At 46.4% G+C, this 27,490-nt stretch overlaps 1 protein-coding gene across 5 annotated transcripts in view; it reads left to right on the top strand.

Annotated features, from left to right (window-relative positions):
* Positions 1–232: 232 nt before the first annotated feature.
* Positions 233–27,490, top strand: part of LOC119967141 (cytochrome b5 reductase 4) — a 251,919-nt gene continuing 224,661 nt past the window's right edge. For all 5 annotated transcript variants that reach the window (XM_038799281.1, XM_038799278.1, XM_038799280.1 and 2 more), the window contains exons 1-3: positions 233–444; positions 6,810–6,963; positions 15,189–15,289. In XM_038799281.1, the coding sequence (XP_038655209.1) occupies positions 385–444; positions 6,810–6,963; positions 15,189–15,289 (315 nt within the window). In that variant the 5' untranslated portion in view covers positions 233–384. The remainder of the gene's footprint in view (positions 445–6,809; positions 6,964–15,188; positions 15,290–27,490) is intronic.

A 27,490-nucleotide genomic window follows, 5' to 3' on the forward strand; every position in this document is an offset into this window, starting at 1 on the left:
CCTTCTGCACTGTAAATTCTATGATATAACCATATAACTGCACACGGATGTCAGAAGCAGTCCACAAGAGCATTCCTAGCTCCCTTCTCTCCACAGATATTGTCAGACCTGCTGAGATTGTCCAGTATTTTCTGTTTCATATTCCAGCATCTGCAGGAATTTCCTTTTTATGACCATAGTGTAAGAGACTACAAATCCCATGATGCCAGTCACCTATGCGCATGCCCAGTGATTTCACGGGGTGGGCCTAGTGTCGGCCTCGAGCTCGAGTGAGCGAAGCTGCCCGGCGACTAAACTTGTGGGTGGAGGGCGGGGTGGGGGCCTTTTCTCCCCCTCCCCACCCTTTTTACTGCAATCGGAGGTGTTGCTGAAGAGGCCCCCGAGATGTCTCAGTTCCCGACGCTCGGCTCTCAGCAGCGGGTGGCTGCGGGCGGCAGAAACAAGGTGAGGTGCAGGGGTCGGGGTTGCTCTGAGTGACGGGAGGCCCGGGTCTGGGCGTTCAGCTGTCAATCAAGTCGGACCGCGCTGTCACGTGATGCTGATTCCAGGGGCTCGCAGTTCCAGGAACTTCTCCCACCAGTGGGCAGGGCTGATGCAAATGCAAGCTTACAGTGTTAGGTTTAAAAGGAAAGCCCTATCAAAGGGGTGCCAAGTGTAGTGTTCTGTTATAAATTTTCGCCTTTGCTCTTATTAAACTGCCTTCTGTACGACTGAAATGTCAGCTAGCCTTTTGGTTGGGGTCATACTTTAAACATTTACCACATTTCAAGAACATGAACTTAAAAAAAAACATCAAAGCCAACCATCTCTGCAGAAGCAATTAATAATACACAAATGTCTTCATAAATTGAACGTTTTGCGAGTCAGTTAGCCAAGCGACACTTGCTCTTTAAGGTGGCATCGTTGTGCATAATAGCTAATGTGAGCAAGGCCAGGATTTGGGTTTATTGTCACGTGTAACAAGTACAGTGTTCTGAGTACAGTCCAGACAGATCGTTCCATACGTGAAAAACATATGACATACAATAAATACACAATGTAAATTAGACCGGGTGAAGCATATGGAGTGGTAGAGAAGATGTATGGAGAGATCAGTTCAGTCCATAAGAGGGTCATTCAAGAGTCTGGTAACTGGGGAAGAAGTTGAATTTATTCCCCATACTTCATGGCCTGGATTTTGCGGTCTGAATGATGGTGGAACCGTCAGTGCTCACTGCCATTACGTCTCTGAAACTGACAACACCAACTTCCGGAATCCATACATGAACAACTAAACAGAGACATCCAGAAGTTATTCTCATTGTTTCTATGATTCATTATATTGAAAAGTGGAGTTGGCTCAAGGGGCTCTGTATGGTCCTGTTTTTCCGATCCTGCTTCTTATGTTCTTATGCTTCTCAGTAGAGCACTCTGTTGACGTTCCTGCAGATGATATTTCGAATTCGCTCAGCTAACATGGAACTTTTTTTAATTCAAGGGATGTGGGTTTCAGTGGCTATTGCCCATTCCTAATTGGCCTTGAGATGGCTGGTGGTGAATTTTCTTCTTGAACCGCTGCAGGTTGAGTGGTGTAGGCACACTCGCAGTGCTGTTCGGGAGGGAGTTCCAAGTTTTTGACCCAGTGATTTATTATCGCTTGAAAATTCCTGAAAAAGTAGGCATAACAAAGTTTTTAAGAATGTACTAAGTTACTATTGGTGATCAATCTCTGGCTCTAGAAAACAGTTTAATACCTTTAAAGTTTGTTTATGGTATTTTACCTTTGCCTCCACAAAATTTATAAAAAGTGAAAGATAATTGGTGCATTTTCCTGGTTTATGTCCTGGTTTGTTATTTCTGAGATCAGTGTCATTGTCTTTGGGTCCCTTTGACTTGGTGCCAGATTCTTTTTTTTAAATTTAGAGTACCCAATTATTTTTTCCAATTAAGGGGCAATTTAGAATGGCCAATCTACCTATCCTGCACATCTTTGGTTTGTGGGGGTGAAACCCACGCAGACATGGGGAGAATGTGTAAACTCCACACGGACAGTGACCCAGGGCCGGGATTCGAACCCGGGTCCTCAGCGCCATAGGCAGCAATGCTAACCACTGTGCCACCGTGCAGCACCGACTTGGTGCCAGATTTGTGAAAATGAATTCCATCCCACAGACAGTTCGAACTTTGTGGGAAGCTTTCTTTGAGGTTAATGGCAAGCCGCTTTACTTTGACCACATAATTCAGGCTAATAGGTTTGTGCTGCTACTTCCACTGATTGCACAAGGTGATTTTTATTGGCAGTTCCAGATGCAGCAGTGCCCAGTGACAAATGTGAATGCTGCTGGCAGATAGGTTTTTTGGCTGCTCTGGAAAGAAACCGTACAAGAGTTACAATGCAAAGAACAGTGCTGTGTATTTTTATTGGAAATTTGCGTGTTTGTGTCCAGCTTGGATTACCTTTCTTCTCAGCATTACATCCACAAGGGGCGCAGTTTCATGGGATACGTTCTAAGTGTCATATCTGGCACAATTTCCCAGGTGCTTCCCGACACCGAGCCGGCGAGATCGTGGCCTGCATTTAACAGCACTTAGTGCTGAAGATGAACTGGATATCCCACCAGCTGATTTGCTGGAACCGGGACTGGCAGCCCCCGCCCACTAACAAGGAGAAGCTGCACATAAAGCTCCCTCTGCACTCATATGAAATGAAAATCGCTTATTGTCACGAGTAGGCTTCAACGAAGTTACTGTGAAAAGCCCCTAGTCACCACATTCCGGCGCCTGTCCGGGGAGGCTGGTACGGGAATCGAACCGTGCTGCTGGCCTGCTTGGTCTGCTTTAAAAGCCAGCGATTTAGCCGAGTGAGCTAAACCAGCCCCAGGTAGCGCACGACCGTGGCACCACATAGACCTCTACACTTCAGGGACGCCACCCTGGTTAGGCTGCTAGACGCCGTGGAGACGAGATGGGACACCCTGTTCCCCCGAAGGGCTCGGAGGACTGCCAATGCCGCCTGTGAGGCAGTGGCAGCGACCGTCTGTTCGGGCAGCGAGACCAGGAGGACCGTTGGTAATGTCGGAAGATGACCAAAGACCTGCACTGGGCCTTAAGGGTAAGTTAACACCTGCTCCGCTGGCATCAGATCCGCCTGCCAAACCGGCACCTCGCACCTCCCCCTGCAGCATGTCACCGCGCTTTATTCCAGCACACCCTGGCACCCAACAGCACAACCCCTCCATGCCCAGGAGCGGTGTCCACACATTTTACCTGCCATTGACACCCCTGATGCATCCAGTGTGAGGCTCACAAGGCCCCTTGGCCCCGCAGGAGAAGGTAGTGGACAGGTCTCTCAGCCATACTCTGGTGAGCACCACACAGTTTCTGATGCACATCAGGTGAGGCAGGGACATCCAAGGGAGTCAGCGGTTGGAGTTCTGCTGGATCCTAGGACTCAGCTGTGACCCAGTCAGATGCTGAGTCTCTGGGCAAGGTTATGCCGGAGCTGATCCAGACACGAGGGCATCGCTGTGAGTTTCAGGGTGACGACCGGAGTGGAAAGCCTGGAGCATGGCGTCAGTGTCATGTGTGGTGGTGTCCAAGGCGTGGCTCAGTCCACATCGACCATGGCTGGGGGCCTCAACATCATGCCCCAGTCGCTGAGGGATGTGTTCCAGTTGCAGGTGGGAGGCACTGCAGAGCAGGGCCCAGTCACTGAGGAGCATCACCGAGGGCATCAACACCATGCTGTAGACAGTGGGGAGGCGTCAGGACTGGCAGAGCTTGATGACATAGAGGCCCCTGGAGCTCATTCCAGCTGCCTCGCCACCTCATGGAGATTCCTGTCATCCGGGAGGAGGGTGCGCTGGATGCCAACCCGGGGCCTCCACCAGGGAGAAGATGGCAGTCTCTACCTCCCACAAATCCCTCCTCCTGACACTGGCGCTTCTCCAAGGTCAGGGTGGCAGGACGATGCCAGTGACACCGATAAGCCGGCTGGTACCCTCCGGCTCCAGGCCCCCCAGAGGACGCCCGCCAAGGACATCAAAGGCCACATGGCAGGAGAAGCAGCAGGCTGCCTCCACCACTGATGTGCATCCCTGGGATGCACCGATGTAGCAGTAGAGCACGGAAGACGAAGAAGATCCAGTATCACTGAATGAGCACTAGAGGGTGGTACATATGAAGTCATTTATTTTATTTTCCTTTTAAATTTAGAGAACCCAATTCATTTTTTCCAATAAGGGGCAATTTGGCATGGCCAATCCACCTAACCTGCACATCGTTGGGTTCTGGGGACGAAACCCAGGCAAACACGGAGAGAATGTGCAAACTCCACACTGACAGTGACCCAGAGCTGGGATTGAACCTGGGACCTCAGCGCCGTGAGTGTACATGTGAAGTCATGATATTCTTCACAGTGGGCCTGACTGCACCCCTACCTCCCGGCTGCCCTCCCACAAGGAGCAACTGTCCTGGCTTCAGACAATTGACGCCTCTTTAACCTGTGGTTATCCCTCTCTCCAGTTGCTCCGCCTGGACCTGTAGACTTAATTACCTGCAAAGACTCGCATTTAAAGTATTGTCTTGCATCTTTGACTTTGTCCATATATGTTTCTGGAACCTACTTCTTCATTCACCTGAGGAAGGAGCAGTGCTCCGAAAGCTAGTGTTTGAAAACAGACCTGTTGGACTTTAACCTGGTGTTGTAAGACTTCTTACTGTGCTCACCCAGTCCAACGCCGGCATCTCCACATCATTTCGAAATGATGAGAGACTGGAAAATTATATTCGAGGAGGCTTTTAAAAATTTATTTTTACGGGATATGGGCGTCGCTGGTTAGGCCAGCATTTATTGCCCATCCCTAGTTGCCCTTCAGAAGGTGGTGGTGAGTTGCCTTCTTGAACCGCTGCAGTCCTTGAGGTACACCCACTGTGCTGTTAGGGAGGGAGTTCCAGGATGTTGCCCGAGCAACAGCGAAGGAATGGCAATATATTTGCAAGTCAGGGTGGTGAGTGACTTGGAAGGGAACCTCCAGGTGGTGGGAGCATCTTAGGTGTCTTTGTATGAGAATCAAATTTGTTGGGCATGCAGGTACACAAGCAATAAGGGAGTAAATCGTATGCGAGTATTTATTCCAAAGGGATTAGAATATGAAAATGAAGAAGTCTTACTGCAATTGTGAAGGGCTTTCGTGAGCCTGTACCTGGCGTATAGTGTGGAGCTTCTGGCTCTTTGCTGAAGGAAGGATATTCTTGACTTCGAGGGAATGCAACAGATGTTCACTAAATTCCTGCAATGAGGATTATCTTATGGTGAGTAATTGAGCAGCCTGGAACCATATTCCATGAAATTCAGAAGAATGAGAGGTGATCTCTTTAAAACATATCACATCTTTTTTCTTAGAAAATATTTTATGGAGGCATTCATAATTTTAACAGTTTTAAACATCAAATTTCAATGAAATCAAAAGCACAACAATATACGCAACCCCCCCCCCCCCCCAAGCACAGACCCCAGCCAACATGGCCTCCATTAACAGTGCTACCTTCCCCAGCCCCCCCTCAGTTGGTTCTCCTTCCCTCGTTGGTTCTCCTGCCCTCACTCGTCTCTCCCATGCCTCCCCTTTCCCTCCCTCCTCCCTTCACCCCTGCTGACAGCTTAATTTTTCTCGAAGAAGTCGGTGAACGGCTGCCATCTCCGAGCAAACCCCTGTAACAAACCCTTCAAGGTGAATTTAATTTTCTCGAGTCTGAGAAATCCCGCCATGTCACTAACCCTTACCCCAGACATCAGGGGCTCCGGATCCCTCCATCCCAGTACGTCTCCGGGCCACCAGGGAGGCAAAGGCCAGGATATCGACCTCTATCAAATTCTTAAAGGGTTGACAGGGTAGATGCTGAGTGGATGTTTCCTTGATCTGGGAATCTAGAACTAGGGTCACAGTCTCGGAATAAGGATAGGCCATTTATGACTGAGAAGAGGAGAAATTTCATCACTCGGAGGTTTGTGGATCTTCTGAATTCTCCACCCCAGAGACATCGAATGCTGAATTGTTGAGCATATTTAAGGTAGAGGTTGATAGATTTTTGGATACTGAGGGGATACTATGAGAATCAAGGGATGTGGGAAAAGTGCAGAATGGTGTTGTGGTGCAAGATCAGCCATCATTACCCAGAATGGTGGCGGAGCAGGCCCGAAAGGCCAAACCTCCTACTCCAGCCTCTATTTCTTATGTTCTTAATGTAAGTTGTTGCTATGCTTGCTTCCCTTGATGATTGATTGATTGATTGATTTGATTTATTGTCAAATGTACCGAAGTACAGTGAAAAATATTTTTCTGCGGCCGAGGGAACATACGCAGTACGTTCATGGCAGTCAAAAAGAATAATCAACAGAGTACGTTAATAAATGGTACTTCGACAAACAGTGATTGGTTACAGTGCAGAACAAGGGGCCAAACAAAGCAAATACATGAGCAAGAGCAGCATAGGGCGCTGTGAATAGTGTTCTTACAGGGAAAAGATCAGTCCGAGTCTGACCAGAGCACTATATTATTAGAATCCTCAGGCTCGCACTCTACTGATTTGAATACAAAGTAACAAAAGCTGAATGCCGAGGGGACAAATTGAAAGATTGTAATTAAATCAGAGTTGAATTATAAGAACAGACTCAAACTGCATGAACGTTTGAAGTCTCCGTAATTATTATCATTATTGGACATGTGATGTCTTCCAGATATTAAATCTCGTTATAATTATCTGAGTTTCCATTAGAGAAAAGCGCCGCTTCTAAGATGTCTTTATTAAACTGTGATTTTCATCCTTTAAAGGTGCAGCTAAAGCCAGGTCGAAGTCTGATGGACTGGATCCGCCTCACAAAGAGTGCAAAGGACATGACGGGGCTGCGTGGAAGGCTTATTACAGTAACGGAGGAGGAACTTGCCAAACACAATGAGAAGACTGACTGCTGGATGTGTATCAGAGGTAGGGCGCGAGGATCGACAGCTGGTAGACATCAGTTAAATTAGTGCTGTGAAAAATGTGGAAGATAACCTCTGGTCAACAGAAATCTTCAACAATCATGGGAATAGTTTACTTGAAAGGAAAAGGCGTGGCAGTGAAAAGACATTTGAGGAGAAAATGAGGATGATCCAACCTGTTGAAATGGGTCTCTTGGTGGGACTATAAGTGGCCGAGAGTAGGTTCAGAAATGGACACGCATTTACTGTCTTAAGTGGTGGGGTTGTATTGGTAACCGTGACAGTCTGTCGGATTATCTGAAAAAAACCCCAATTAGTTCACTAATATCCTTTTGGAAAGGGGAGCTTGCTGTCCCGACCACTCCTTGCCCATAATCTGACTTCAGCCCCACTCCAACCTATGATGACTCCTGACTTCTAAAATAAAAGCAGAATGCTGCAGATGCTAGAAATTTGAAATGAGAAAAAGAAAATTGCTGGACCAACTCAGCAGGTCTGGCAGTATCTGTAGAGAGAGAAACAGCGTTAACATTTCATAACTCTAACTGCCATTACTCTCTCCAACGATACTGCCAGGCCCCCTGAGTTTTTCCAGCACTTTCAATCTCTATATTGACTCTTAACTTCACTCCGAAGTGACCGCGGATGTTTGTTAATCCCAATGTCATCACAAAACTTTTAATTAGCCCATGCATTGCTAAATAGCTCCATATTTTATTATGGATTCTAAGAGTTTGGCCACAACTTTCAGTGCACCAACAAACCTATTACTGTATTATTTCCCTTCTTGTAGGATGTTATCTCAGCTAATTATCAACCTGATGGCAAGATTTGGCTATTTGAGCATATAGTTAGTACACCGCTGCTGTTGTGTTTCTTTTAATCTGACTTTCAGTGTTTGCACAATTTTTAAGCTTGCTGTTTCCGTTTTTTAAGTATAGACTTGTTTGCATTTCGTTCCTGCTTTTGCATTTTAGTCCAGACTCTGTATTCGTACGATTAATTTACTGCCAGTTCGAATGTATTTTGTTTAGTACCATTCTGAGCATATCTGGTTTTACCAAATCTGTACTCACCCAATGAAGCTAGTGATTCTAGCTTCTAGCTGCACTCCAAAAGCTAGTGATTCTAAATAAACCTGTTGGACTTTAACCTGGTGTTATAAGACTTCTATATGTCTTTAATGCCAGTTTCCAAGTTGCCAATTACAGCATCTTAAATGCTCTGTTTACTTTGGATAGACTGGCCAGTAAAAAGAGAGACCGCTCTTTTCTAGTGAAGAGTGCCACAGCCTTAAATGAAATGGATTAAATCAGATGTTAAAGTTGCTCTTTGTAATAAAGTCAGTAATGCCCAGATGCTTGGTTGTCTGAATAACAAACCTGTCAGTTTCCATTCAGAATCATAGAATAATTGAATTTACAGCGCAGAAGAAGGCCATTTCGCCCATCGAGTCTGCACCGGCCCTTGGAAAGAGCATCCCACCTAAGCCCACACTTCCACCCTATCCCCATAAACCCAGTAACCCCACTGCATCATGAACCTAGGTTCAATTCTGGCATTGGGTCACTGTCTGTTGAGTCTGCACGTTCTCCCCGTGCCTGTGTGGATTTCCTTCAGGTGCTCCGGTTTCCTCCCACAGCCCAAACATGTGCGGGTTAAGTGGATTGACCATGCTAAATTGCCCTTAGTGTCCTGGGATGTGCAGGTTCGAATATGAGGTTATGGGGATAGGATGGGGTGGATGAGGGCGTGGAGATGGGTAGAGTGGGCTTTCAAAGGGTCAGTGTAGACTTGATGGGCCGAATAGCCTCCTTCTGCACTGTAGGGACTCTAAGAAACCAGGAAGGAGGATCCTGTGGCGCTGGCTTATTATTGTAGTCTCTCCTGCTCCGATCATTGTTCATCAATGACAGTAAAACAGATAGGGCAGGATTTTTATTTATGTGTCTCTGTTCTTAAGCCAACACATAAACCTAGAATGAAATGAAGAAGTAAATGAAAATCGCTTATCGTCACAAGTAGGCTTCAATTAAGTTACTGTGAAAAGCACCTAGTTGCCACATTCCGGCGCCTGTTCAGGGAGGCTGGTACGGGAATTGAACCATGCTGCTGGCCTGCCTGGGTCTGCTTTCAAAGTCAACGATTTAGCCCTGTGCTAAACCAGCCCCTCTAAACCAGAATCTCTCTATCTCTGCATGGCAGAGAGCAGGGAATTGACTACAGCTACTAGAGGACACTGACTGAGTGAGGATTTGGGCTAGAGGAGAGGTGGAAGTGGGGGACTGGAGATGTGACTTGTCAAGTAAAAGACCGGAAGGTGGGATAAAGGATGAGAATCATCTTCCAGGATTCTATAGATTGCGGAACAGTTCCTACAGGTTGGAGGGTGGCTAATGTCACTCCACTATTTAAAAAAGGGGTGGGGAGAGAAAGCAGGGAATTATAGACCAGTAAGGATGACGTCAGTGGTGGGGAAAATTCTAGAATCCATTATCAAAGATTTTACAGCAGAGCACTGGAAAATAATGGCAGGAACGGACAGAGTCAGCATGGATTTATGAAGGGGAAATCATGCTTGATAAATCTACTGGAATTCTTTGAAAATGTAACTAGCAGAATTGATGAGGGGAGCCAGAAGATGTGGAATATTTGGACTTTCAGAAGACTTTTGACAAAGTCCAGCAAAAGAGATTACCATGTAAAAGTAAAAGCGCATGCGATTGGGGGTAGTGTATTGAGATGGACAGAAAACTGTTTGGCAGGCAGAAAACAAAGAGTAGGAATTAACGGGTTGTTTTCAAATTGGCAGGCAGTGGCTAATGGGATACCACAGTGCTAGGACCCCAGCTACTCACAATATATATTCATGATTTAGATAAGGGAACAAAATGTCAGAATTCCAAATTTTCAGATCATACCAATTTGGGTGGGAGGGTGAGCTGTGAGAAGGATGCAGAGATCCTTCAGTGAGATTTGGATAAGTTGCACACTCACTCAAATGAATGGCAGATGCAGTACAAGTTGGATAGATGCAAGATTATCCTCTTTGGTAGCAAAAACAAGAAGGCAGACTATTATCTGAATGATCATAAATTAGGAGAGGGGAACGTGCAACGAGACCTGGGTGTCCTCGTATACCAGTCACTGAAGGTAAGCATGCAGGTCCTATGCTGCTCTTGCTCATTTATTTGCTTTGTTTGGCCCTTGTTCCACACTGTGACCAATCCCTATTTGTCAATGCACTTTGTTGATTATCCTTTTTGTCTACTGTGTAAGTTCCCTTAGCTGCAGAAAAATACTTTTCACTCTACTCCAGTACATGTGACAATAAATGAACCAATCAATCAATCAAGTGGTAAAGATGGCAAATAGTATGTTGGCCTTCATTGCGAGAGGATTCGAGTATAAGAGCATGAATATCTTGCTGCAATTATAAAGTGCCTTGGTGAGACCACACCTGGAATATTGGGCGCAATTCTCCGACCCCCCCACACCGGGTGGGAGAATCGCGGGAGTGCCGGGCGATTCCCACCACGCCGTCCTGGCACCTGCACGTGATTCTCCCCCCCCCCCCCCCCCACAAAACGGTGTGCCGCGTTTCACGACAGGCCGCTCGGAGAATCGTCACTCGCCGTTTGTAGCAGGCGAGTGGCGATTCTCTGGCCCGGATGGGCCGAGCGGCCTGCCCAATCCGACGGGTTCACGCTGGCACCAACCACACCTGGTCACTGCCGGCGTGAACAGCGCGCGAACGCTGCGTGTGCGGCCTGTGGGGGTGGGAGGGAGGATCGAGCACCAGGGAGGCGCTCAGTAGGGGTCTGGCCCGCGATCGGTGCCCACCGATCGTCGGGCCGGCGTCTCTAAAGGACGCACTCTTTTCCTCCGCCGCCCCGCAAGATCAATCCTCCATGTCTTGCGGGGCACCCGCGGGGAGGACGGCAACCGCGCATGCGCGGGTTGGCACCGGCCATCCTGCGCATGCGTGGGTGTCGTCATTTACACGCCGCTGGCTGCGTAATTGATGCGGCGCCGCTCCTAGCCCCCTGGGGGTGGGAGAATTGGGGGCGAGGAGCGGCCTCCGACGCTGGAGTGAAACACTCCGGTTTTCACTCCGGCATCGGCACTTAGTCTGCCGATGGGAGAATTTCGCCCATTGTGTGCAGTTTTGGTCTCCTTATCTGAGGAAGGTAGTTCTAGCTATAGCTGAGGTGCAGCAAAGGTTTACCAGACTGATTCCTGGGATGGCAGGACTGACGTATAAGGAGAGATTGAAACAGTTAGGATTGCTCTCGATGGAGTTCAGAAGAATGAGGGAGAATCTATCAGAAACCTGTAAAATTCTTACAGGACAGGACAGGTTAGATGCAGGAAGGATGTTCCCTATGGTGGGTGTGTCTAGATGTCCGCTTTCCCCGACATAATTTCTGCCGACATCTCTTGAAATATGTCCAGCTAGAGCTGGCAACCCTAGTACACGTCACTTCTGAAATAATAGCGTCTGGTGCAGGTTTCACTTGAGTTGACTGTGGTGCCTTACACGTACCTGTGCTTTATATTGTGAACACAAGGGGGCATTTTCAGACTACATTAGAATTTGCCAGAATCTTACACTCATTGAGAATTTTACAAACATTTACAAGGTGATGGCAAAAAATTTCATCATGCCCATCATCTTATTAAATTATAGGCTAGAGGGCATATAGCGGTATTGCTAAGCAGAAAATATTTAATTTAATTTCAAAGATCAAGCTATTAAAACAATTCAAATTTTCACTGGGCTTGACGAAGACATAGAACATAGAACATAGAACAGTACAGCACAGAACAGGCCCTTCGGCCCTCGATGTTGTGCCAAGCAATGATCACCCTACTTAAACCCACGTAACCCGTATACCCGTAACCCAACAATCCCCCCATTAACCTTACACTACTGGCAATTTAGCATGGCCAATCCACCTAACCCGCACATCTTTGGATTGTGGGAGGAAACCGGAGCACCCGGAGGAAACCCACGCACACACGGGGAGGACGTGCAGACTTCACACAGACAGTGACCCAGCCGGGAATCGAACCTGGGACCCTGGAGCTGTGAAGCATTGATGCTAACCACCATGCTACCGTGAGGCCCTAACATTCAGTAAATTATCTCAACTTTTCAGTTGAGCAACAATGTCTTTGGACAATTGAAAATGTTAGCCAGCAGCACGAGTTCAATTCCCCTACCGGCTGAAGTTCTTCATGAAAGCCCTTCTCAACCTTTCCCCTGGCCTGAGATGTGGTGATCCTCAGGTTAAACCACCTCCAGTCAGCTCTCTCCCCTTCAAAGGGGAAAGCAGCCTCTGGTCAACAGGGACTATGGCGACTTTACCTTACTTTTACCTTTTATTTGTGAGGAAAATGTTTGCAAAGAGAAAAAAACACTTTGAAATGAAAGTGGATGTAAGCAGGATCTGGCATGTTTGCCAAATGACACCCTATGAGTGGTAACATTATTTCCAAGTTGTAGATCTGTTTCTTGGAAGCTGTTAATAGGGGAGAAAGCTGAAGGTGTAGTGTTAGAGTGAAAACAAGTTGATGCACAAGCTGATACTTCTGAGTGTTTTGTTCCAGTGGTTAATTTTTATTTGTTTGAAGTTGAAAAATGCAATGTGCCTAAGCAACCTGTTGCTGTGATCAGTTCCAGTAATAGTTGAGTCCTGTTCATAGTCTCCTGCCTTTTGGAGCATTCTTGCTGATTCCAAGCAACACGTACCTCACACAATCAGAATTGCTTTCGTTTTCTCAATTCCTTTATGTTGTAAATCCAAATTTGTGAAAGCTGAAGTTTTATTTTAAATAGCTGACGACAAACAGTCTGATGAGTGTCATGTTTTGTCTGAATGCATTCCTATGAAACCCCTTGGGATGTTTATTCCATTTAAATTTGCTCCATAAATGCAGCTTGAGTGAAGCATGACTCATAATTTTTAATTTCAGGAAATATATTCCTTGAACTATAATTCTGGCCATCTTGTAATATTGAACTGTTACTTTAAATATTTGTTTCACAATTATCCCGTTGAACACATTGATGTACACGAGTATAAATGTGCAGCAGGGTAGCATACAATGGCTTGATCAAAAAAAAAACAAGACAAAGAAGGGATTCTTGTGGAGGCGATGGAAGTCTCGGCCATCAAGATCTCTGTGTTGCATCTTGTCAGGAAGGCACGCTGCTTCTTGTTCCGTTCAGGTATTGACAGGCCAGCAGCAGCCCATCCCCTGGGATCAAGGACCCAAGGAGCAGAAGTCCTGCCACCAAGAGCTGTCAACCAATGTGGAGTCCAGTGGTTCTGTTGAACATCAGCGCCACTGGGGCGGGGGGGCAATGGCTGCAACCGGGATGACAACCACCTGAGACCGAGGATCGTGGCTGGGTCCCAGGCTGGAGGTGGGGAGGTTGTCAGCAGCAAGCACAGGGGTGGCTCTCAGCAGACCCTTGATGAGATAATGGGTACCTTGATTAGGCACTGACACTGCTGGGTGCCCACAAGCAACCCCACACAGTCGTGCTGCCTACCACAAGAAGGATATCTGATTCTGCCCCGAGAAGGTTCTTATGACCTGGATTGCATTACCTGAAAGGATTGTGGAAGCAAATTCATTCAAAGGAGAATTGGATATATAATTGAAAAGACAAATTGGCAGAGCTCTGGGAAAAGAGCAGGAGAATAGGGTGATTTGAACCGCACATGAGGCACTGTGGGTCATTGCAGCAGAATTGTATTCGGTCACAATCTGTAACCTCATGGCCCGACTTATCTCCATCAGGGAATCAACCCTGGTTCAATGAAGAGTATAGGAGTGTATGCTGGGAGCAGCACCAGGCATACCTAAATCTGAAGTCTCAACCTGTTGAACTACAACACAGGTCCAATTGCATAGCAAACAGCAAAGGAGCATACAGTAGTCAAGTGACCTGCAAATTCTCCAACAGCTCAACATGTTTTGTTCCCTTTCTTTTTTTTTAAATAAACAATTTTATCGAGGTCGTTTTTGGCTTTGTAAACAGTTACAGACATCAACAGAAAGAAAGCAAAAAAGGCAAAAATGTACAAACATCCATGTACTTTCAATACTTCAATCGTAACATACTGCACAAGCCCACTCCTCTCCCACCGGTACTACCCACCATATTTTCCCTCCTACTCTACTCTACCCCTCCCCCCCACCCCCTGCTGACGCTCACTCTCCCGCAAAGAAGTCAATAAATGGTTGCCACCTCCGGGCGAACCCCTGTACAGATCCTCTCAAGGCGAACTTAATTTTTTCCATACCCAGGAAACTCGACATGTCCGTAAGCCACAACTCAGTCTTCGGGGGCTTTGAGTCCCTCCACGCCAATAGTATTCGTCGCCGGGCTATCGGGGAGGCAAAGGCCAAAACATCGGCCTCTTTCTCCCCCTGGACTCCCGGGTCTTCCGAAACCCCAAAAATTGCCACCCCTGGACTCATCACCACCCTTGTTTTTAGCACCTGGGACATAATTCCCACAAATCCCTCCCAGTACCCCCTCAGCTTAGGGCATGCCCAAAACATGTGAACGTAGTTCGCTGGTCCTCCTGCGTACCTAGCGCATTTGTCCTCTATCCCAAAGAATTTGCTCATCCGAGCCACCGTCATATGGGCCCGGTGAACGACCTTAAATTGAATCAGCCCGAGCCTAGCACATGTCGCGGTCGAATTTACGCTACTCAGGGCCTCTGCCCACAGCCCATCCTCCATTTGCTCCACCACCCTGGCCAAATTTAACTTGTGCTGCCTGCCCCAGTCTCGTGCCACCTGGATTCCCAAATACCGGAAATTTTCCTCAACCAGCCTAAACGGTAGCCCTCTCAATCTGTTCTCCTGGCCCCTTGCCTGGACCACAAACATTTCACTCTTGGCCGTATTTAATTTGTATCCTGAGAACTGGCCGAACTTCCTCAGCATTCCCAGTTTTTGTTCCCTTTCTTGAGAGAAACTCTGCAAAGTTGAATGCTTCCTTTAAAGGCCTGGTGATCAGCTTTAGCAAATATTTGGCACATGAGTAGGTTGTATCGTATCTGCTTTCTTTGACCTGTTGCTGACTAGAATCAATTCGTAATAACTTGATTGTAAATATTGTTTTGCAGAGGGCCATTGCCAACAGAGTAATGCATGCCAATGTGCCTAACTCTTAATAATTCACCATATTTGCCTTTGTAGGCATGGTTTACAATGTGACACCGTATTTGGAATATCACCCTGGAGGAGAGGAAGAGCTTATGAGAGGCGCAGGAGCTGATGGAACAGAACTATTTGATCAGGTGAATTTGTCAAGATTATTTCAGATTCATTGCTCAAATCTTGGGACAGAAAACGAACATGAGTTACATTTTTTTTGTCAGTCATCTGTTGTCCGCAATATTATTTTTGTCCACAATAGCTTTGAAGTCTAATGGGGACTTGGAGCTAAGAATTGTACCGCTGCATGTAATACATGTACATACATAGCTATATAGAACAAACAGTGCAGAAGGAGGCCATTCGGCCCATCACGTCTGCACCGACCCACTTAAACCCTCACTTCCACCCTATCCCCATAACCCACTAACCCCTCCTAAACATTTTGGACACTAAGGGCAATTTATCATGGCCAATTCACCTTGCACGTCTTTGGACTGTGGGAGGAAACCAGAGCACCCGGAGGAAGCCCACGCAAACACGGGGAGAACGTGCAGACTCCGCACAGACTGTGACCCAGCGGGGAATCGAACCTAGGACTCTGGCGCTGTGAAGCCACAGTGCTACCCACATGTGCCACTGTGCTGCCCGTAATAGAGCCACGGCACCAATCCCAGGACTGTCCTGCCAGAGTTTCCACTACACCGTCGTCATTGTTGCCTCCGAGCCCGCGATTCCAAGGGTTGGGAACCCTTCTATCACAGTGACTGAGTCAGACGGTGCAGAGTCGGACTGCATCCAGACACTCCGACTGAATGCAGACTGGAACTCCAACTCTAAATTCTGGGTTGACAACCAGTGATCATGCATCCAGTGAATTTGAGTGGCCCACCCCTAATTGTAGGTGGGCGAGAGCCTTATAAAATCTCTATGCTGCCGAAGGAGGTCATTCGACCCAGCAAGTCTGCACAAACCCTTGGAAAGAGTACCCGACCTAGTCCCACACCCCAACCCTATCCCAGTAACCCCACCTTACCTTTTGGTTGGGGGAAATTTATCATGGCCAATCCACCTAATCTGCGCATCTTTGGACTGTGGCAGGAAACTGAAGCACTCGGAGAAATCCCACGCAGACATGGGAGAAAGTGCAAACACCACACAGTCATCCGAGGCCAGAGTTGAACCCTGTCACTGTGAGGCAGCAGTGCTAACCACTGTGCCACCGTGTAGCCCCATAATACTGACATGGAGATCAATGAGAGGGGATCTCATAGAAACCTATGAAATTCTAACAGGACTAGACAGGGTAGGTGCAAGAAGGATGTTCCTGATGGCAGGGGTGTCCAAAACCAGGGGTCACAGTCTGAGGATACGGGACATTTAGGACAGAGATGAGGAGAAATTTCTTCACCCAGAGTGGTGAGCCTGTGGAATTCCTTACCGCAGGAAGTAGTTGAGGCCAGAACATTGAATGTTTTCAGGAAGTAGTTAGATATAGCACTCTGGGTGAAGGGGATCCAAGGATATGTGGGGAAGGCGAGATTAGGCTATCGAGTGGATGATAAGCCATGATCCTAATGAATGGCGGAGCAGGTTTGAAGGGCTGAATGTCCTCCTCCTGCTCCTATTTTCTATGTTTCTATGCAGGAATAATCAAATTGGTATCAAGATGGTTACAGATGTGGAAGGAGCTTTCATGTAACAGCGGTGAATTCGTCCAGTGTTTCACACTCCTCTCCACAAGACTTACATGTTTCATTACAAAAATCCATAACCTCAAATTTATACATTTTAAAACGCACATAAACATTTTTATTCCTTAACAATCTAACAACAATGTGACAAAATCAGTATCTGTGCTACATTTTGATGACTTCAGGAGAGATAAAGTTTGATTAATGAAGTAGCTATTATTGTTTGTACCAGAGTCCAGCTCAAACTACTAATTGTACAGTTAGTCTGTGCAAATGCAAGATATCTGTCTCAAATAGGTACTCTGCCATTGCCCCTGCCCAGAAAGTACCTAAATTATCCTTGATGGTGAGGCCTGACTGTTTTGCAATGTAAGTGAACGTGTGTTAATAGGCCAGAGGATAGTTAAATACGGTTATCTTGATGGCAGAAACCATCAAAGAATTATGGCAATATCCCCCAATGAATGCTCTGCCCACAAGATGTGAGTTCTCTTGTGGTTTGAGGCTTAAATAGACTTAAAACGCAGGTCTATAATTTAAAAGGTTTCTCATGGAAAATCATAGTTCTAGTCATTCAGTTTTGGTTCCATCCGGCGGTCTGTCGTCAACTGTTGTTAATTCCTTAATTGCCAAAAGGATTTGTATGAACTCCTGGTACCTAGAAAACCGTACTTTCTACTATTAATAAGACCATAAGACATAGGAGCAGAATTAGGCCAATCGGCCCATTGAGTCTGCACCGCCATTCAATCATGGCTGATATTTTCCCATCCCCATTCTCCTGCCTTCTCCCCATAACTCCTGATCCCCTTATTAATCAAGAGCCTATCTATCTCTTTCTTAAAGCCACTCAGCGATTTGGCCTCCATAGCCTTCTGCGGCAAAACGTTCCACAGATTCACCACCCTCTGGCTGAAGACATTTCTCCTCATCTCTATTTTAAAGGATCGTCCCTTTAGTCTGAGATTGTGCCCTCTGGTTCCACTTTTACCTACAAGTGGAAACATCTTCTCCACGTCTGCTCTATCCAGGCCACGCAGTATCCTGTAAGTTTCAATAAGATCCCCCCTCATCCTTCTAAACTCCAGTGAGTACAGACCCAGAGTCCTCAACCGTTCCTCATACGACAAGTACTTCATTCCAGGGATCACTCTTCTGGACCCTTTCCAAGGCCAGCACATCCTTCCTTCGATACAGGGCCCAAAACTGCTCACAATACTCCAAATGGGGTCTGGCCAGAACCTTATACAGCCTCAGAAGTACATCCCTGATCTTGTATTCTAGCCCTCTTGACATGAATGTTAACATTGTATTTGCCTTCTTAACTGCCGACTGAACCTGCACATTAACCTTAAAAGAATTGTGAACAAGGACTCCCAAGTCCCTTTGTGCTTCTGATTTCCTAAGCATTTCCCCATTTGGAAAATAGTCTATGCCTAAATTCCTTTTTCCAAAATGAAATGAAATGAAAATCGCTTATTGTCATGAGTAGGGGAATCAGCCAATAACGCCCTCCGGAGTGAGAGCCCGCCGAATGTGAGGCTCACTCGGACATCACCGCCATCGGAAGTCCTCCTTTGTCTAACTTGCTTGTTACCTCCTCAAAGAACTCTAACAGATTTGTCTGTCATGAACTTCCAAATGCTTCACGATCTCATTTTTATGAAATGAAAATCGCTTATTGTCACGAGTAGGCTTCAATGAAGTTACTGTGAAAAGCCCCTAGTCGCCACATTCCGGCGCCTGTTCGGGGAGGCTGTTACGGGAATCGAACCGTGCTGCTGGCCTGCTTGGTCTGCTTTCAAAGCCAGCGATTTAGCTGTGTGCTAAACAGCCCCTATGCATAACCTCACACTTTTTCACATTATATTTCATTTGCTATTTCATTGCCCACTCTCCTAGCTTGTCCAAATCCTTCTGCAGCCCCTTTGTTCTATGTTCTTTGCTTCCTCAATACTACCTGTCCCTCTACAGATCTTTGCATCATTTGCAACCTTAGCAACAGTGCCTTCAGTTTCTTCTTCATACATTAATGTATATTGTGAAAAGTTGTGGTCCCAGCACAGACCCCTGAGGCACACCACTAGTCACCGGCTGTCATCCTGAAAAAGACCCCTTTGTCCCCACTTTCTGCCTTCTGTCAGTCAGTCAATCCTCTATCCATGCCTTACTCTTAACACCACGGGCTTTTAACTTATTTAACAGTCTCCTACGCGGCACCTTGTCAAAGGCCTTCTGGAAATCTAAATAAATCACGTCTTTGTCAAACTTTCTTGTTACCTCCTCAAAGAACTCTTAACGGATTTTTCAGACGCGACCTCCCTTTGACAAAGCCGTGCTGACTCAGTCTTATTTTACCATACACTTCCAAGTACTTTGCGATCTCATCTTTAATAACAGACTCTAAAACCTTACCAATGACCAAAGTCAGGCTAACCAGCCAATAATTTCCCGCCTTCTGCCTCCCTTCTTTAAACAGTTGTGTTACATTAGCCACTTTCCAGTTCTCTGGGACCCTTCCTGCTTTCAGGGATTCCTGAAAGATCATCACCAATGCCTCCACAATTTACTCAGCTATCTCTTTTAGGACCCTGGGGTGTAGTCCATGTGGTCCAGGAGACTTATCCATCTTCATTCTTTTCAGTTTCCCCAGAACCTTCTCCTTAGTAATGGTCACTGTACTCACCTCTGCCCCCTGGTTCTCCGGGAGCTCAGGCATCCCACTGATGTCTTCCACCGTGAAGACTGATGCAAAACAACTATTTCAGTTCATCTGCCTTTTCTTTGTTTCCTGTTGTTACTTCTCCAGCCACATTTTCCAGTAGTCCAATGTCTATTTTTATCTCTCTCTTGCCTTTTATATATTGAAAGAAACTCTTCCTATCTTCCTGTATATTACTAGCTAGCTTGCACTCATACTTCATCTTCTCCCCCCTTATTGCTTTTTTAGTTAGGGGCTAATTTAGCACAGTGGGCTAAACAGCTGGCCTATAATGCAGAACAAGGCCAGCAGCGCGGGTTCAATTCCCGTACCAGCCTCTCCGAACAGGCATCGGAATGTGGCGACTGGGGCTTTTCACAGTAACTTCATTGAAGCCTACTTGTGACATAAGCGATTATTATTATAGTTGTCCTCTGCTCGCTTGTAAAGGCTTCCCAATCCTCTAGTTTCTCACTAATCCTCACCACTTTGTATGCTTTTTCTTTAGCTTTTATGCTGTCCTTGACATCCCTCATCAGCTATGGATGCCTTGTCCTCGCCTTAGCATGTTTCCTCCTCCTTGGGGTGAATTTCTGTTGCGCCTCCCTAATAACCCCCAAAAACTCCTGCCATTGCTGTTCCACTGTCTTCCCTGCTATGCTCCTTTTCCAATCAACTCTGGCCAGCTCCCCCCTCATGTCTTTGTAGTTACCCTGATTTAATTGCAGTACCATTACATCTGATTGCAGCTTCTCCCTCTCAAACTGCAGGATAAATTCTATCATATTGTGGTCACTGCTCCCCAAGGGTTCCTTCACCTTAAGTTCCCTAATCAAGTCTGCCTCATTACACATCACCTAATCCAGAATTGCCTGTTCCCTAGTAGGCTCTGTCATGATCTGCTCGAAAAAAACATCTCTTAGACATTCCACAAATTCCTTTTCTTGGGAAGTCCACATGCATATTGAAGTCCCCCATGATTATTGTAATATTGCCTTTTTTACATGCCTTTTCTATCTCCTGATTTATTTTCTGTCCCACATCCTGAGTACTGCTAGGGGGCCTGTACATAACTCCCATCAGGATCTTTTTACTTTTGCGATTCCTCAACTCTACCCACAGAGATTCTATGCCTTCTGATCCTACATCACTCCTTGCTATTGATTCAACTTCATTCCTTATTAACAATGCAACCCTTTACCCATCTGCCTATCCTTTCGATAGGACATTTATCCTTGGATATTTAGATCCCAGCCCTAATACCCTTGCAGCCATATCTCTGTGATGCCCACAACATCGTACCTGCCAATTTCAATGTGCGCAACAAGCTTATTTACCTAGTTGCGTATACTGCGCGCATTTAGGTAAAACACGCTCAATCCTGCATTGGCCACCTCCCTTTTCGCACTCTCCTCAGTCACTGTACCCTGTACTGTGGCCATTTTTGATTTTTGACGATGGCTTCTCTGCCTTACACTTTCCCCCTTACTGCTTTTTGTTTCTGGCCCTGTTTTACTACCCTCCGACTTCCTGCATCAGTTCCCATCCCCCTGCCACATTAGTTTAAACCCTCCCCAACAGCACTAGCAAACCCCCCCCCCCTCCCCCCCCACCCCCCCCCCCCCCCCCCCCCCCCCCCCCCCCCCGTTTCTCTCCTGTGAGGAAGCTACTTCATTCCCAGCCGTGAAGTGATACCTGGGAAAGAAAAGGGTAAATATTCCCTTGTTCAGATTAAAAGTTCAAATCAAAACTTTCATTTTTATGATTGTTTGGCTGTGACAATCATCTTTGAAAACTCTAGTTTAAAAAAATAAAAACATGATTTTCTAATCCACTTGTGACCTTAAATGCAGATACTCTAATACCCAGACATTTGTGTCTCAGTGTTACGCTGAAGCACTTGAGGACTGAGTCACTTGAGTTATGCCACTAGTGGTGGCTTTATGCTGTCATAAGATGTCCAGTTATTTGCTGCTAATGACATCCCTTCCTCCCTGAGGTGAGGATAAATTTGAATTTGATGCCTTTCAGTTGCATTTACGAAGAATGAATTATTTATAAAGTTATTTGTAAAATACAGATGCGAAACAAAATCACAGAAATGAGAAACATAATGCATTTCAAACGAAAATGTTTGGATGGAATAAATAAGTGTTTTTTAAGGTAGGCCCCAAAGGAACAGGGGGCAGTGGGGAAGCTGAAGAGTTTAAGGAGAGAATTCTAGAACCTAGGTCCAGGCAGTTGATTGCATATTTAACAGTGGATGTAATGAAGAGTAATTGGGGGACGGGATGGATGCTGGTTGGATATACTTTTTTCTTTCTTTTTAATAAATTTGGAATACACAATTCATTTTTTTCCAATTAAGAGGCAATTTGCGTGGCCAATCCACCTGACCTGCACATCTTTGGGTTGTGGGGGTGAAAGCCACACAGACATGGGGAAAATTTGCAAACTTCACACGGACAGTGACCCAGAGCCAGGATCGAACTGGGATGTCAGCACAGTGAAGCAGCAATGCTAACCACTGTGCCACTACGCTGCCCCTCTGGTTGCATATACTAAAGGCCCAAGTCAAAAGAACAGCAAGTCAGCCGAGGTAGTTTGAGATGGGGAGGGATAAGGCCATGAAGGCATGTCAACACTTGGATTAAAGTTTATATTAGAAGCATTGGGGTCTGAGAGAATAGGGCAGATAAATTAACAGAATTTGGAGCAGCATAGGATGTAGAAAGCTGAATCATGGATGAACTGAAGTTCATTCAAGGCGCAGGGTTGAAGATAAAGCATTAACATAATTTAGTCTGGAGGTGATGAGTGATAAATGAGGATTTCAAGACAAATGGGCTGAGATGGGAGATGGCTGTCAATACTACGGAAACAAAAGGTGAATGTATTGGGGCCAGATGTCCATCTTGCGGTTGAATAGGATGCCAAGATTGCAAACCGTTAGAGAATTTTGATTCTTTTGAATAATTAGAAATGGGTGACACAGTGGTTAGCACTGTTGCCTCTAAGCGCCAGGGACCCATATTCAAGACCTTGGGTGACTCTATGTGTGGAATTTTCATGTTTTCTCATGTCTGTGTGGGTTTTCCCCAGATGCTTCGGTTTCCTCCCACAGTCCAAAGATGTGCAGTTTAGGTGGACTGGCCATGACAAATTGCCCCTCGGTGTCCAAAAGGTTAGGTGGGGCTATGGCGATAAGGCGGTGGAGTGGGCCGTGGCAGAGTGTTTTTTCGGAGGATCGGTGCAGACTTGATGGGCCAAATGGCCTACTTCTGCACTGTAGGAATTCTATGATTCTATGTGAACAAAGGTAATTCAATGTTTGTACAATGTTTGTACAATGAAAATTGGAGGTGTTGTGACACAGTGGTTAGCGTCCCTGCTTCTGAGCCTGATTCTGAAATCCTGTTATTGCATGAAGAAGATACTCACACTGGTCGAATCACACTGAAGAACCCTTAGAAATACTCCGCACTGCACATACTCAGACTGAAGCAGGGCAGGGTGTAAGATTGGGAGAGATTCTTGGTCGACTGTGTTGGAACGAGCTTGAAGACTATACCATGAATATCCAGAGCTCCAGACTACAACACACATAGCAACTTGTATTCCCTGAGTGAATGGTTAACATAGCACGACCACCACCATAAAGTTATATTGTTAATGAAGAATTGTTTATGGATTCTCAGTCTAAAGATTGGAAGTATAATTTTGTACTCCGGATTGAACTTTCCCAGAATTAAATATTCAGCACTTCAATCTAGTTGAAATCATAACCTGAATCCAAACAATCTTTCAAAATTCAAATTCATTCCAAAAACTGGTTGTCAAGTCATTAAGAAGAGCCAACACATTCTGAAATCCTTTTATTGCATGAAGAAGATACTCGCACTGGTAGAATCACACCGAAGAACCCTTAGAAATACTTTGCACTGCACATACTCAGACCGAAGCATCCTGGGAATTTAATGCACATGTGTAGTTGATAACTTTGCACATTTGGGAAAGATTGGTTGACTATTAAGTCTCAACTTTTAAGAATAATGATTGTAAATACATAAGAAAAGGAGCAGGAGGTACCATTCGACCCCTTGAACCTTCTATGCCATTCAATAAGTTTTTCAATCTCAGCTTTGCCGTGCGGGCAGCATGGTAGAACAGAGGTTAGCCCTATTGCTTCACAGCTCCAGAGTCCCAGGTTCGATCCCTGGCTTGGGTCACAGTCTGTGCGGAGTCTGCACGTTCTCCCTGTGTCTACATGGGCTTCCTCCGGGTGCTCCGGTTTCCTCCCACAGTCCAAAGATGTGCAGGTTAGGTGGTTTGGCCGTGCTAAATTGGCCTTAGTGTCCAAAACCGTTGGGTGGGGTTACTAGGTTACGGGGTTAGAGTGGAGGTGTGGGCTTAGGTAGGGTGCTCTTTCCAAGGGCCAGTGCAGACTCGATGGGCCAAATGGTCTTCATCTACACTGTAAATTCTATGATTCTATGAATTCTACTTTTGTACGTGCTCCCCCATATCCCCTGATCAAGAATCTATCGATCTCAGCCTTGAATAGAATAAAAGAAGAAGCATCACCAACCCCCTGGGGTATACAATTCCAAAGAAAAGAGATTGTACAAGTTCAAGTTGCACAGCTCCTGCTTTCTATAAGAGCACAGCCTTTCAGTTGAGTATTTTCATGTTTGCACTCACACTGTGCGTTTTTGGATTCATTCTCAGGATGTGGGCATTACTGACATTGACGCCATTTATTGCCCATCCCTAGTTGCCCTGACAAGATGGTGTTGGACTTGTTTCTTTCTACTGGTTTGCTAGGGTACTTGACTGGGCAATGAAGAGTTTGTCACGTTACTAGTGTCCTGTACAGGTCAGCCTGGTAAGGATGGCAGATTTGCTTCCCTGATGGACATTAATGAACCAGTTCAGAAACGCAGAATGTTTTTGCTTTGTGGATTTTGTTACCTTAAATAACCTATACTAATTAAAACATGTACATTTCAAAGAAGATGCAGCATCCACCAATCTTGCTCAAAATGCAAGGATTCAAACAGCCAGCCTCACAGTCTGGAATGTTCGGATAATAGTGCAGCTGCTACACTCTCCATTAGTCCCTTTGCAGAACAATGGTTTCAACTGCACTGTCCTAATTATACCACCATTAACACTTATTTTGTTTTGTCAAACTACTCATCTGTAGAACCTTTTACCACCTCTTGTAAATCTCATTAATCCTTCATGTAATCAAAGACTCTCGAGCTCCTGGAGCATTTTGTCAAGAATGAGTAGAGAGTAGAGCAAGGATTGTGAAGTGATGGTTTCATCCAGCTCTCCGTAATTAAACTTCAAACATGTGTTTCACTGCCAAATAAATTTTGGAATATTCCGTAATAGAATCACAAGGAAATGTAGCACAGGAGGGCTCTTTTTGGCTCTTTGGGAGAGCTAGTCAGTTACTCCGATTTCCCTTCTCATTCCCTATACTCTGTACAGTAAGAAGTCTTACAACACCAGGTTAAAGTCCAACAGGTTTGTTTCAAACACGAGCTTTCGGAGCACGGCTCCTTCTTCAGGTGAATGGAAAGGCTTGTTCCAGAAATGTTTATATAGACACAGTCAGAGATGCCCCGGAATGCGAGCACCTGCAGGCAATCAAATCATCAAAGATGCAGAGAGAGAGGTAACTCCAGGTTAAAGAGGTGTGAATTGTCCCAAGCCAGTTCAGTCGGTAGGCCTCTGCAAGTCCAGGCTTGTTGGTGGGGGCCGAATGTAATGCGACATGAATCCCAGATCCCGGTTGAGTCCGCATTCATGCGTGCGGAACTTAGCTATAAGTTTTTGCTCAGCAATTTTGCGTTGTCGCGTCTCCTGAAGGCCTCCTTGTAGAATGCTGACCCGGAGATCAGAGGCTGAATGTCCTTGACTGCTGAAGTGTTCCCCAACTGGAAGGGAACAGTCCTGCCTGTTGATAGTCGCACGATGTCCGTTTATTCGTTGTCGCAGTGTCTGCATGGTCTCGCCAATGTACCACGCTTTGGGACATCCTTTCCTGCAGCGTATGAGGTAGACTACATTGGTCGAGTCGCACGAGTATGCGCCGCGTACCTGGTGGGTGGTGTTTCCACGTGTAATGGTGGTGTCCATGTCGATGATCTGGCATGTCTTGCAGAGATTACCCTGGCAGGGTTTTGTGGTGTTGTGGTTGCTGTTCTGAAGGCTGGGTAATTTGCTGCAAACAATGGTTTGTTTGAGGTTGCGCGGTTGTTTGAAGGCCAGTAGTGGGGGTGTGGGGATGACCTTGGCAAGATGTCCATCCTCGCTGATGATGTGTTGGAGGCTGCGAAGAAGATGTCGTAGTTTCTCCGCCCCAGGAAAGTACTGGACGACGAAGGGTACTCTGTCAGTGGTGTCCCGTGTTTGTCTTCTGAGGAGGTCGGTGCGGTTTTTTGCTGTGGCGCGGTGGAACTGTCGATCAATGAGTCGAGCGCCATATCCCGTTCGTACGAGGGCATCTTTCAGCATCTGTAGGTGTCTGTTGCGCTCCTCCTTGTCTGAGCAGATCCTGTGTATACGGAGGGCTTGTCCATAGGGGATGGCTTCTTTAATGTGTTTCGGGTGAAAGCTGGAGAAGTGGAGCATCGTGAGATTATCTGTGGGCTTGCGGTAAAGCGAGGTGCTGAGGTGACCGTCCTTGATGGAGACGAGTGTGTCCAAGAATGGAACTGAATTTGGAGAATAGTCCATGGTGAGTTTGATGGTGGGATGGAACTTATTGATGTCATCGTGTAGTCGTTTCAGTGATGTCTCGCCGTGGGTCCAAAGGAAAAAAATGTCATCGATGTATCTGGTGTATAGCATCGGTTGAAAGTCCTGTGTGGTGAGGAAGTCCTGTTCAAACTTGTGCATGAAGATGTTGGCATATTGAGGTGCAAATTTGGTCCCCATGGCTGTTCCGTGCGTCTGGATGAAGAATTTGTTGTCGAAGGTGAAGACGTTGTGGTCTAGAATGAAACGGATGAGTTGCAGAATTGCGTCTGGAGATTGGCAGTTGTCGGTGTTGAGGACTGAGGCTGTTGCAGCAATGCCGTCGTCATGGGGGATGCTGGTGTAGAGTGCCGAGACATCCATTGTGACGAGGAATGTTCCTGGTTCAACTGGTCCATGGGTGCTGAGTTTCTGTAGGAAGTCCGTCGTGTCGCGACAGAAGCTGGGTGTACCTTGTACGATGGGTTTCAAGATGCCCTCGATGTGGCCAGAGAGGTTCTCACACAGGGTCCCATTGCCTGAAACGATAGGACGGCCTGGTGTGTTGGCCTTGTGTATTTTCGGGAGGCAGTAGAGATCTCCAATGCGGGGATTACGTGGGATGAGAGCACGTAGGGTGTTCTGAAGGTCTGGATCTAAGGTCTTGATCAGTCTGCTGAGTTGGCGGATGTGTTCCTTGGTTGGATCTGCGGGTAACTGCCTGTAGTGTTCCTGGTTGTCGAGTTGTCGGTATACTTCTTTGCAGTAGTCTGTTCTGTTCAGTATGACGGTGGCCCCTCCTTTGTCTGCCGGTTTGATGACGATGTTGCGGTTGGTCTTGAGAGTGTGGATGGCGTTGCGTTGTGCTTGGGTGACGTTTGAGGCTGCCTTGTGATTGCGAGTGATGAATCTGGCATTGACACGACTTCTGACGGCTTGAGCATACATGTCGAGTCTAGGGCAGCGGCCTTCCGGAGGGGTCCAATTTGACTCTTTCCTTTTCGGTTGCTGCACTGCAGATCTCGCGGTCTGCTGTTCCGGTTCATTGGTCGTGTCCCTGGGTTCGCTGTCGGCCTCTTGGGGTCTGTGGAAGAATTCCCGGAGCCTCATTCGCCTGATGAATTCCTCCGTATCTGCCGCGAGACTGATGGGGTCCATTTTGGTGGTGGTGCAGAAATTGAGCCCTCTGCTGAGGACTT

This window comes from Scyliorhinus canicula, chromosome 6 (assembly GCF_902713615.1).
Source record: "Scyliorhinus canicula chromosome 6, sScyCan1.1, whole genome shotgun sequence".
Taxonomy (NCBI): Eukaryota; Metazoa; Chordata; class Chondrichthyes; order Carcharhiniformes; family Scyliorhinidae; genus Scyliorhinus; species Scyliorhinus canicula.